Genomic DNA, 10790 nt, shown 5'->3' on the forward strand with positions numbered 1-10790 from the left:
CGCTCCCGGTGCCCCCAGAGCCGCCGTGGCGGCGGCGCCTCCTCCCCGCCCCTCCCCGCCCCGCCCTGCCCTACCCGGCGCCGTTGTGGCGGCGGCACCGCCGCGCCGCGCTTTCCTATTGGCTGGCGCGCGGCGCTCGCGCCGCCCCCCGCGCGCTCCCATTGGCCGCGGCGCGCGAGGGCGGGGCCCCGGCGCGGCCCCTCCGTGCTCCCCCCGCTGCCCCGCGCGGGGGTTCCGCCGCCCGCCAGGCCCTGGGCGCAGGTGAGGAGCGGGCCGGGATTCCCGGGAATCCCCGGGATAACGGGAACGGGGGGCATGACGGGAATGGCGGGAATCATGGCAGCGGGAGAGAGAAAGGGCAGCGCGATTACCCGGGCTGGGCGTGCTCGGGCCGCCTCGGGTTTGCTGCCGGAGCCTGGAATGAGGGAATGGGAGCGGTGGGAATTTGGGAATGCGGGCTGGGAATGTGCGGGAATACGGGATATGGGCCGGGGGAGTGTGGAGTGCAGGAATCGCGGCTCTGGGATTCGGGAATATGGGATCTGGAATTCCTGGAATTCCCTGAGGATTTTCCTGGAATTCTGAAGCGTTTCCTGGGAATCAGACGAGTTTCCTGGGAATACCAGAATTTCCCTGGGAATGTCAGGATTTCCCTGGAATTCGGGGGAGTTTCCTGGGAGTACCAGGATTTCCCAGGAAAAGCTCCAGCTGGGACTGCTCCAGCTCCCATTTTCCCCGGTTTTCCCTGCAGGAATCCCAAGAGGAATCTGTAAATCCCAGGATTTTTGCCTCTGGAAGCTCGAGATGCGTTAGAATTCCAAGAATTCCCAGAATTCCCTTTCCCTAAGGTAAGAGCAGAGCCGCTTTTCCCCATCCCCGTTTATTCCCAGCTCTGCTGGGATCCCTGGAGTTCCTATCCCGGCTTGGATCCCACATTTCCCCGATTCCCGGGAATGTTGGCACTGACCCTGGACAGGGGCGCCATTCCCATCCAGGAAATCCCAAATCCGTGTCCTGATCCTGTTTTTCTGTGGTTTTCCCAGGAATGTTCCACCACGAGTGCCATTCCCAGCTGGAACACCCCAAATCCCTCTCCTGATCCCGTTTTTCCCAGGAATGCAGCACCACGAGGGCCATTCCCATCTGGAACACCCCAAATCCCTCCCCTGATCCCATTTTTCCCGTTGTTTTTCCCAGGAATGCAGCACCATGCGCTGCCTGACCCCATCACCCTGGCCATTCCCACCCAGACCACCCCAAATCTCTGTCCTGATCCCATTTTTCCCAGGAATGCAGCACCATGAGTGCCATTTCCACCCAGACCACCCCGAATCCCTCTCCTGACCCCTTTTCCCGTTCTTTTTCCCAGGAATGCAGCACCATGCGCTGCCTGACCCCGTCACCCTGACCATTCCCATCAGGACCAGCCCAAATCCCTCTCCTGATCCCGTTTTTCCCAGGAATGCAGCACCACGAGTGCCATTCCCACCCAGACCACCCCAAATCCCTCTCCTGACCCCTTTTCCCGTTCTTTTTCCCAGGAATGCAGCACCATGCACTGCCTGATCCCATCACCCTGGCCATTCCCACCCAGAACACCCCAAACCCCTCTCCTGACCCCTTTTCCCGTTGTTTTTCCCAGGAATGCAGCCCCATGCGCTGCCTGACCCCATCACCCTGGCCATTCCCATCAGGACCACCCCAAATCCCTCCCCTGACCCCTTTTCCCGTTCTTTTTCCCAGGAATGCGGCACCACGAGTGCCATTCCCACCCAGACCTCCCCAAATTCGTCTCCTGACCCCCTTTTCCCGTTCTTTTTCCCAGGAATGCAGCCCCATGCGCTGCCTGACCCCATCACCCTGGTCATTCCCATCTGGAACACCCCAAATCCCTCTCCTGACCCCTTTTCCCGTTGTTTTTCCCAGGAATGCAGCACCGTGCGCTGCCTGACCCCATCACCCTGGCCATTCCCATCAGGACCACCCGAAACCCCTCTCCTGACCCCTTTTCCCGTTCTTTTTCCCAGGAATGCAGCACCATGCGCTGCCTGGCCCGCCTCAGCTCCAAGGCGCTCCTGGTGCTCTGCTCCCTGCTGGCTCTGCTCTCGCTGCTGCTCTGGACGCGCTGCTCCCGCCTCCCCCAGCCCGCGCCGGGCCCTCCGGAGCGCCCCGGCCTTCCCGACAGCGAGGAGGCCTCGCCGCAGGACGCGCCCCGCGCCCCGGGAATGGCGCCGGGAATGGCGGGGAGCGCCGGGCGGGCGGCGGCGCCGCGCTACGAGGAGATCGACTGCGTGATCAACGAGGAGCAGACGGTGAAGGGGCGGCGCGAGGGCAGCGAGGTGTTCCTGCCCTTCAGCTGGGTGGAGCGGTACTTCCAGGTGTACGGGCGCATCGCCCAGGCCGAGGGCGGTGAGAGGTTCGAGTTCTCGCACAGCTACTCCAAGGTGTACGCCCAGCGCGCGCCGTACCGCCCCGACGGCGTCTTCATGTCCTTCGAGGGCTACAACGTGGAGCTGCGCGACAGGGTCAAGTGCATCAGCGGCGTGGAGGGTGAGGGACTGCTGGGGGGTTCCTTGGGATGAGCCCCAAAACCTCCTGGAAGTGCTCTGTGAAATGGGCTGGAAGTGCCAAGTGACCGGGATGGGAATGTGGGAATGGGAGTAGGGTCAAGTGCATCAGCGGCGTGGAGGGTGAGGGACTGGGAATTCCCCGTGGGGAATGGCTGGGGTTGGGATGAGCTCTAAAATCTCCTGGGAGTGCTCCGTAGAATGTGCTGGAAGTGCAAAGTGACCTGGATGTTCTGGTGGGAATGTGGGAACAGCAGTAGAGTCAAGTACATCAGCATCTTGGAGGGTGAGGAACTGGGCGTTCCCCGTGGGGGATTTCTGGGGTTGGGATGAGCTCTAAAATCTCCTGGGAGTGCTCTGTGAAATGTGCTGGAAGTGCGAAGTCACCGGGATGGGAATGTGGGAATAGCGGTAGGGTCGAGTGCATCAGCAGCACAGAGGGTGAGGGACTGGTGGGGGTTCCTTGGGATGAGCCCCAAAACCTCCTGGAAGTGCTCCGTAGAATGTGCTGGAAGTGCCAAGTGACCAGGATGGGAATGTGGGAATGGGGATAGGGTCAAGTGCTTCAGTGGCATGGAGGGTGAGGGACTGGTGGGGGGTCCTTGGGATGAGCCCTAAAACCTCCTGGAAGTGCTCTGTGAAATGTGCTGGAAGTGCAAAGTCACCGGGATGGGAATGTGGGAATAGCGGTAGGGTCGAGTGCATCAGCAGCACAGAGGGTGAGGGACTGGTGGGGGTTCCTTGGGATGAGCCCCAAAACCTCCTGGAAGTGCTCTGTGAAATGTGCTGGAAGTGCGAAGTCACCGGGATGGGAATGTGGGAATGGGAGTAGGGTCGAGTGCATCAGCAGCACAGAGGGTGAGGGACTGGTGGGGGGTCCTTGGGATGAGCCCTAAAACCTCCTGGAAGTGCTCTGTAGAATGTGCTGGAAGTGCTCCATAGAATGTGCTGGAAGTGCAAAGTGACCTGGATGTTCTGGTGGGAATGGCAGTAGTGTCAAGTGCATCAGCAGCAGGGAGAGTGAGGGACTGGGTATTCCCTGTGGAGAATTTCTGGGGTTGGGATGTACCCTAAAGCCTCCTGGAAGTGCTCCGTAGTATGTGCTGGAAGTGCCAAGTGACCAGGATGGGAATGTGGGAATGGGAGTAGGGTCAAGTGCATCAGCAGCACAGAGGGTGAGGGACTGGTGGGGGTTCCTTGGGATGAGCCCCAAAACCTCCTGGAAGTGGTCTGTGAAATGTGCTGGAAGTGCCAAGTGACCAGGATGGGAATGTGGGAATGGGGATAGGGTCAAGTGCATCAGCAGCGTGGAGAGTGAGGGACTGGGAATTCCCCGTGGGGAATGGCTGGGGTTGGGATGAGCTCTAAAATCTCCTGGGAGTGCTCTGTGAAATGTGCTGGAAGTGCGAAGTCACCGGGATGGGAATGTGGGAATGGGGATGGTGTCAAGTGCATCAGCGGCCTGGAGGGTGAGGGACTGGTGGGGGGTCCTTGGGATGAGCCCCAAAACCTCCTGGGAGGGCTCTGTGAAATGGGCTGGAAGTGCTCTGTAGAATGTGCTGGAAGTGCCAAGTGACCTGGATGGGAATGTGGGAATGGGGATAGGGTCAAGTGCATCAGCAGCGTGGAGGGTGAGGGACTGGGAATTCCCCGTGGGGAATGGCTGGGGTTGGGATGAGCTCTAAAATCTCCTGGAAGTGCTCTGTGAAATGTGCTGGAAGTGCTCCGTAGAATGTGCTGGAAGTGCAAAGTGACCTGGATGTTCTGGTGGGAATGTGGGAACAGCAGTAGAGTCAAGTAAATCAGCATCTTGGAGGGTGAGGAACTGGGTGTTCCCCGTGGGGGATTTCTGGGGTTGGGATGAGCTCTAAAATCTCCTGGGAGTGCTCTGTGAAATGTGCTGGAAGTGCAAAGTGACCGGGATGGGAATGTGGGAATGGGGATAGGGTCAAGTGCATCAGTGGCATGGAGGGTGAGGGACTGGGGGGGGGGTCCTTGGGATGAGCCCTAAAACCTCCTGGAAGTGCTCCGTAGAATGTGCTGGAAGTGTGAAGTGACCTGGGATGGGAATGTGGCATGGAAGGCGCAAGCTTGGGCATTCCCGGGAATTTCTGGGGTTGGGATGAGCCCAAAAATGTGCTGGAAGTGTGAAGTGACCTTGATATTCTGGTGGGAATGGGGGTAGGGTTAAGTGCATCAGCAGTGTGGAAGGTGCAAGCCTGAGGGTTCCTAGGAATTTTTGGGATTGGGATGAACCTGAAAATATCCTGGAAATGCGCTTTAAAATGTGCTGGAAGTGTGACCTGGATTTGGTGATGGGAACCTGGGAATGGGGGTGGCACCGTCAAGGTCTGTGACAGGGTCAAGGGCATCAATAGAATAGAAGGTTTTTTGGGATTGGGATGAGCCTGAAAATCTCCTCGAAGTGCTCCTTAAAATGTGCTGGAAGTGCAGAGTGACCTGGATTTGGTGCTGGGAATGTGGGAATGGGGTTTAGTGGTGGCACCTCTGGCTTTGGATCATCAAGGATAAGTTGGGAGGGACAGGACGCAGGGAATGGCTCCCAGTGCTGGAGGGCAGGGATGGATGGGATATTGGGAAGGAATTCCTGTCTGGGCTGGAATTCCCAGAGAAGCTGTGGCTGTCCCTGGATCCCGGGAATGTCCCATGCCAGCGTGGAGCACCCAGGGATCGTGGAAGTGGCCCTACCCTTGGAAGGGATGGAATGGAGTGGGATTGAGGTTCCCTTGCACCCAGCCCATTCCACAATTCCATAAAAGTTGGGAAGTCCACATCAGGGATTCCTCTGCCAGCTAAAATCACGGAATTCTGGATTTTAGTGGAAAGGGCTCAACCCTCTCCTTCCCTCTAACCTCCAACCACATTGATGGAGCTCCTGGCATTTCGGGGTGCAGAGGAGGAATTTTCCCCTCATTCCAACACTTTTTCCATGTTTTTTCCGGGCAGGAGTTCCTCTCTCCACGCAGTGGGGCCCTCAGGGCTACTTCTACCCCATCCAGATCGCCCAGTACGGGCTGAGCCACTACAGCAAGAACCTGACGGAGAAGCCGCCGCACGTGGAGGTGTACGAGACGGCGGGGGACGGGAACGGGAACGGGAACGGGGAGTGGACGGTGCCCAAGGGCTGCTCCCTCACCACCGTCTGGGACAAGGCCCGGCTCACCAGCGTCAAGCAGTTCTCCTGCCCAGGTGGGTGGTGGGAATTCCGGCAGGTGGTGGAGCAGGGAATGGGAATCCTTGGGTGCCGGGGTTGTGTTGGCCTTTGTTCCCAATCCTTGATTCCCGTCCTTCATTCCCAATCCTTTTCATTCCCAGTCCTTCATTGCCAATCCTTTGTTCCCCACCCTTTTAATTTCTAGTCCTTCATTCCAGTCCTTCATTCCCAGTTCTTCATTCCCAATTGTTTTCATTCCTTATGTTTCATTTCCTGTCCTCTTCACTCTTCATCCTTTTTATTCCCCATCCTTTTTATTCCCCATCCTTTTTATTCCCAATCCTTTGTTCCTAATCCTTCATTCCCAGTCCTTCCTTCCCAGTCCTTCATTCCCCATCCTTTTCATTCCCAGTCCTTCATTCCCCATCCTTTTAATTCCCAGTCCTTCATTCCCAGTCCTTCGTGCCCCATCCTTTTCATTCCCCATCCTTTTCATTCCTCATCCTTCATTCCCAATCCAATCGGGTGAAACAGCCCAGAAACGTTGAATTATTGAAGGGCTGCTCTAAAAGCTTTGGAATCCCTCCCGGGAGCGGGGATGGCCTCTGGAATCCTCCCCAACCCTTAGGAAACTGGGAATCTTTCCGTGCTGAGCGAGCCTTTTCTGGGGTTGCTTTTGCAGAAAGCTCCGAGGGCGTCTCCCTGGAGCTCAACAACGGCCGGGATTTCATCATCTCCTTCGACCTGAAGCTGCTGAGCAACGGCAGCGTGTCCGTGGTGCTGGAGACCACGGAGAGGAACCAGCTCTTCACCGTGCACTACGTGTCCAGCACGCAGCTCATCGCCCTCAGGGACAGGGACATCTTCTACGGCATCGGCGCGCGCAGCAGCTGGAGCACGCTCACCCGGGACCTGCTGACGGATCTCCGCAAGGGCGTGGGGCTCTCCAACACCAAGGCGGTGAAGCAAACCAAGATCATGCCCAAGAGGGTGCTGCGCTTGGTGGCCAAAGGCCGCGGCTTCCTGGACAACGTCACCATCTCGGCCACCGCCCACATGGCCGCCTTCTTCGCCGCCAGCCGCTGGCTGCTGCGCAACCAGGACGAGCGCGGCGGCTGGCCCATCATGGTCACCAGGAAGCTGGGAGAGGGCTTCAAATCCCTGGATCCGGGCTGGTACTCGGCCATGGCGCAAGGCCAGGCCATGTCCACGCTGGTCAGGGCCTACCAGCTGACCAAGGAGCCGGCGTTCCTGGGCGCGGCGCTCAGGGCCACGGCGCCCTTCAAGCTGCCGGCGGAGCAGCGCGGGGTCAAGGCGGTGTTCATGAACCGGCACGACTGGTACGAGGAGTACCCCACCACGCCCAGCTCCTTCGTGCTCAACGGCTTCATGTACTCTCTGATCGGCCTCTACGACCTGAAGGAGACGGCCGGGGAGAAGCTGGGCAAGGAGGCGCGGCTGCTCTACGAGCGCGGCATGGAGTCGCTCAAGGCCATGCTGCCGCTCTTCGACACCGGCTCGGGCACCATCTACGACCTGCGGCACTTCATGCTGGGCACGGCGCCCAACCTGGCGCGCTGGGACTACCACACCACGCACATCAACCAGCTGCAGCTGCTGGGCTCCATCGACGACGCGCCCGTCTTCAAGGAGTTCGTCAAGAGGTGGAAGAGTTACCTGCGGGGAGGGCGGGCCAAGCACAACTGAGCTCTCGCCCGTCCTTGCCGCGGTTCCGACGGGTCCTTCCCAAAAATGTGGGCCTTAAAACTGCTCCGGGGAGGGTTTGGGATCGGGACGCTCTCCCGCGTTGAGGTCGAGGTTGGGTTTTGTTGGGATTGGTTTTTCCTTTCCCGAGGAAAACGTTCGCAGAAGCCATAGAAGTCTTGGAAGCGCGGTCGCTGCCTGGAGAGCTCGTCCAGGGCCTCCTGAAGCGGGATTTTGTGTCCGTGTTGGAGCAGCTCCCGTGGGATGAGCGCCGTCCACGGGAATCACTCGGAGCCTGGGAGTGCAAAGCGTGGCTTTAAAGTGGGGGGGGGGTTTCCTAGGGATTCGCTTTTTTTGGGATGAAAAATCCGCAGTTGGAATTTTTTGCCAGTTCTCTGCCTGGAGATCCTGAAGCTGGAGGGTTTCTTCATGGAAAACACGTGCCCGGCATCATGGAAGCACAACTGGGAGCCTGGAGCACACGGCCACCAGCACCCATGTCCCCTCAGAGCTGGGATCCCTTATCCTGGTGTCCCCTCGGAGCTGGGATCCTTATCCCGGTCACTGGAATTCCCTCGGAGCTGGGATCCTTTTTCCTGGAGCTTGGTGATTTCTGTGGGATTTTGGAATTCCGTCTGGGAGGTTCCTCAGAGCGTTGGGGGTATTTTCGGGAATTGCTGAGCGGGACATGGAGCTCATCCAGAGTTCCTCAGGAAATTCAAGAATTTGGGAATTTTCATTTTTCTCCTGCTCCAGCCCATGTAGCATTTTAACAATTCTATCCCAGAGGTATTTCCAGCTCTCCCTGGGCTGGAATTCCCAGAGCAGCTGTGGCTGCCTCTGGATCCCTGCAATGTCCAAGGCCAGCTTGGAGCAGCCTGGGACAGTGGAAGGTCCCTATGGAATGGGATGAGCTTTAAGGTCCTTCCCACCAAACCATTCCATGATTCCATGATCCCACTGGCTGCCTGATCCCGAACTCCTGGATGGGCTTGGGGAATTCCCGCTGCTCCCATTCCATGGTGGAGCTGATCCCAATCCCAAAATCCCAGGCACAAGGACAGCACCCATCTCCCATCTTTTTATTGCTTTTATTTTTTGAGGCTTTTCCTTCATTTCTCACCAATCTCAGAGCGAGTTTTTCCCAGCTTTAATCCACCCGTCCGATGGATGGCGGAGGAGAAATTCCAATACCAAAGGTAGCAGAGGGGAATTTTTTCCATGGCCACGGAAACCCAACGGACACAAACCCACCCCAAACCCGGAATGCCTTCCTAAAAATCCGCCCCATCCTCCCCCCGTGTGTTCCTTCCATCGTTTTCCAGTTGGAAAACCCGGAGAGCCTCCTTGGGTGCTGCTCCAGGATGGTGTTGGTGCCTTCCAGAGGCCGGAATTCCTCTTGGTCGGGTTTTTTTGGGAATCGCTGCCCATGGTGGGGTTGGAGCGCGGCTGATTTTCCCGCTCTGGAAGCATGGGATGGGCATTCCAAGGTTGTCGCTCTTGTCCTTCCTTCACCTTCTGGTGGCCTTAGACAGGTGGAGCTTCCAGGAATCCCCAGAGGCTGTAAATCCATGGAGAATCCATGGGGATATTCCTGGTATTCCTTAAATTCCATTGTGCATTGGAAGAGGATCCTTGACCATGCTGGCAGTGCCCAGAACTTCATGGAATTCATTCCAGCTTGGGACCTTTCTGTTCATTTTCCACCTTCAAGCTCCCAAAGATCTCTGGGACCAAGATCAGCTTTGATCCCAGATTTTCCCCAAGATCCATTGGCTCTTCCCATGGGATTTTTACTCCGTGGATGCCGCTGGAAGTTTGGGATGGAGCATTCCAAGGTTTTCCCTCCTGTCCTTCCATCACCTTCTGGCGGCCTTAGCGCAGGTGGGGCTTCCAGGAATCCCCACCAGAGGCTGCAATTCCATGGAGAATCCATGGGGAATTCCCGATATTCCTTAAATTGTCCGTTGGAAGAGGACCCTTGGCCATGGAGCTGATCCCCAGACCTTCTTGGAATTCATTCCAGTTGAGGATTCCTTTGTTCATTTCCACCTTCAAACTCCCAGAGATCTTTGGGACCCAGATCAGCTTCGATCCCAGATTTTGACCCATTGGAGATCCATTGGCTCTTCCCATGGGATCCCCTCTCCGTGGCTCCCCCACCCCCACAGCACAAGCACAACCCTCCCTGGGATCCGGGCATTCCCTGGGATCCGGGCATTCCCGGGAAGCTGCTCATTCCCGTTCTCCTTCTCCCCGGGCGTGGCTTGGCTGGGATTTTGTTGGATTTTCCGGGATTTTCCCGAGGATCCCGATGGAAAATATGCAATAATTTGTTTACAGGATGCTCCGGGCAGGGCGCTCCTTTAAGCACAATGTGCACAGGATAGTTTTGTATTCCGCCCCTCCGGAATTTTTGGCGGGAAGAGGTTCTCCTACGTTTCTATGGGACATTGGGAATGCTTGGAAAGCTTTCTAAGACTGGGAAATAAATTTTTTTATCTTAAGGAAAAAAAAACAAACCTTGGGAATGTCTTTCTTATTTGGGGGTTTTCCAAGCATTTTATTTTCCAAATGTATTCCAAGTTTTTTTTCCCTGTGGTGGCTTTGAGGTATCGTGGTTTTAAGGAGGTTTTCTTCTGGAAAAGTGGGAAAATATGGATTTTTCCCATTAATTAGGGTGTAGTGATTGAGGGAAGGAGCACAAGTGGTGGATTCCTGCTAGGAATTACTCCTGGCAAATCCAGCTAGTTTGGAATTTTTGGGGAATAATTAAATGAGGATTTTAACAGAGCAGTCACTAAAAATGTCCCGATATTGGGAATGGGGAAATGCAGCTCCAGGGAATCCCAGAGCCCCTTCCAGGAAGCCAGGGAGAGCTGGAAAGGGATTTGGATCAGGGAGGGAGGGGCAGGACAGGGAATGGCTGGAAAAGTGGAGATTTAGATGGATCTTGGAAAGGAGTTCCCAGCTGGGATGGAATTCCCAGAGAAGCTGTGGCTGCCCCTGGATCCCGGGAATGTCCAAGGCCGGGTTGGAACAGCCTGGGATAGTGAGAGGTGTCCCTGCCCATCCCACCCAAAATATTCTGGGATTCTCCCGAGTGATTCCCATTCCTTGGCAGGTTGGGATTGAAAAGAGCCTTGGGGCATCCCTGAAGGTGGGAAGGGAATTCCAGAGCCCGGGAAAGCCATGTCCAGGGAAAAGCTGTGTCCCAGTGCTGGCAGGACGGGGTTAATTCCCAGGAACTCCCAGGACTTTCCTGTGGGATTGAAGTTCGGGATAGAGCTGGGAATCCACCAGCCTTGCCCGGCTCCTCTTCTCCCAATTCCTGAATAACTAAG

At 56.7% G+C, this 10790-nt stretch overlaps 1 protein-coding gene across 1 annotated transcript; it reads left to right on the plus strand.

Annotated features, from left to right (window-relative positions):
* Positions 1-235: 235 nt before the first annotated feature.
* Positions 236-9928, plus strand: GLCE (glucuronic acid epimerase). The gene is made up of 5 exons (XM_084213464.1): positions 236-261; positions 752-848; positions 2028-2550; positions 5535-5777; positions 6425-9928. Exons 3-5 carry the CDS (start codon positions 2040-2042, stop codon positions 7447-7449), a joined length of 1779 nt encoding a protein of 592 aa, XP_084069590.1. The 5' UTR covers positions 236-261; positions 752-848; positions 2028-2039; the 3' UTR covers positions 7450-9928.
* Positions 9929-10790: the final 862 nt, after the last annotated feature.

The sequence above is a fragment of the Fringilla coelebs genome (genome assembly GCF_963513975.1).
Source record: "Fringilla coelebs genome assembly, chromosome: 12".
NCBI lineage: Eukaryota > Metazoa > Chordata > Aves > Passeriformes > Fringillidae > Fringilla > Fringilla coelebs.

Excerpts from the sequence above, each read along its gene's own strand:
- GLCE (XM_084213464.1), top strand. The coding sequence starts at position 2,040 with ATGCGCTGCCTGGCCCGCCTCAGCTCCAAGGCGCTCCTGGTGCTCTGC. Across the intron at positions 2,551-5,534 it reads GTGCATCAGCGGCGTGGAGG|GAGTTCCTCTCTCCACGCAG; the intron begins GTGAGGGACTGC and ends TTTTCCGGGCAG. Across the intron at positions 5,778-6,424 it reads CAAGCAGTTCTCCTGCCCAG|AAAGCTCCGAGGGCGTCTCC; the intron begins GTGGGTGGTGGG and ends TTGCTTTTGCAG.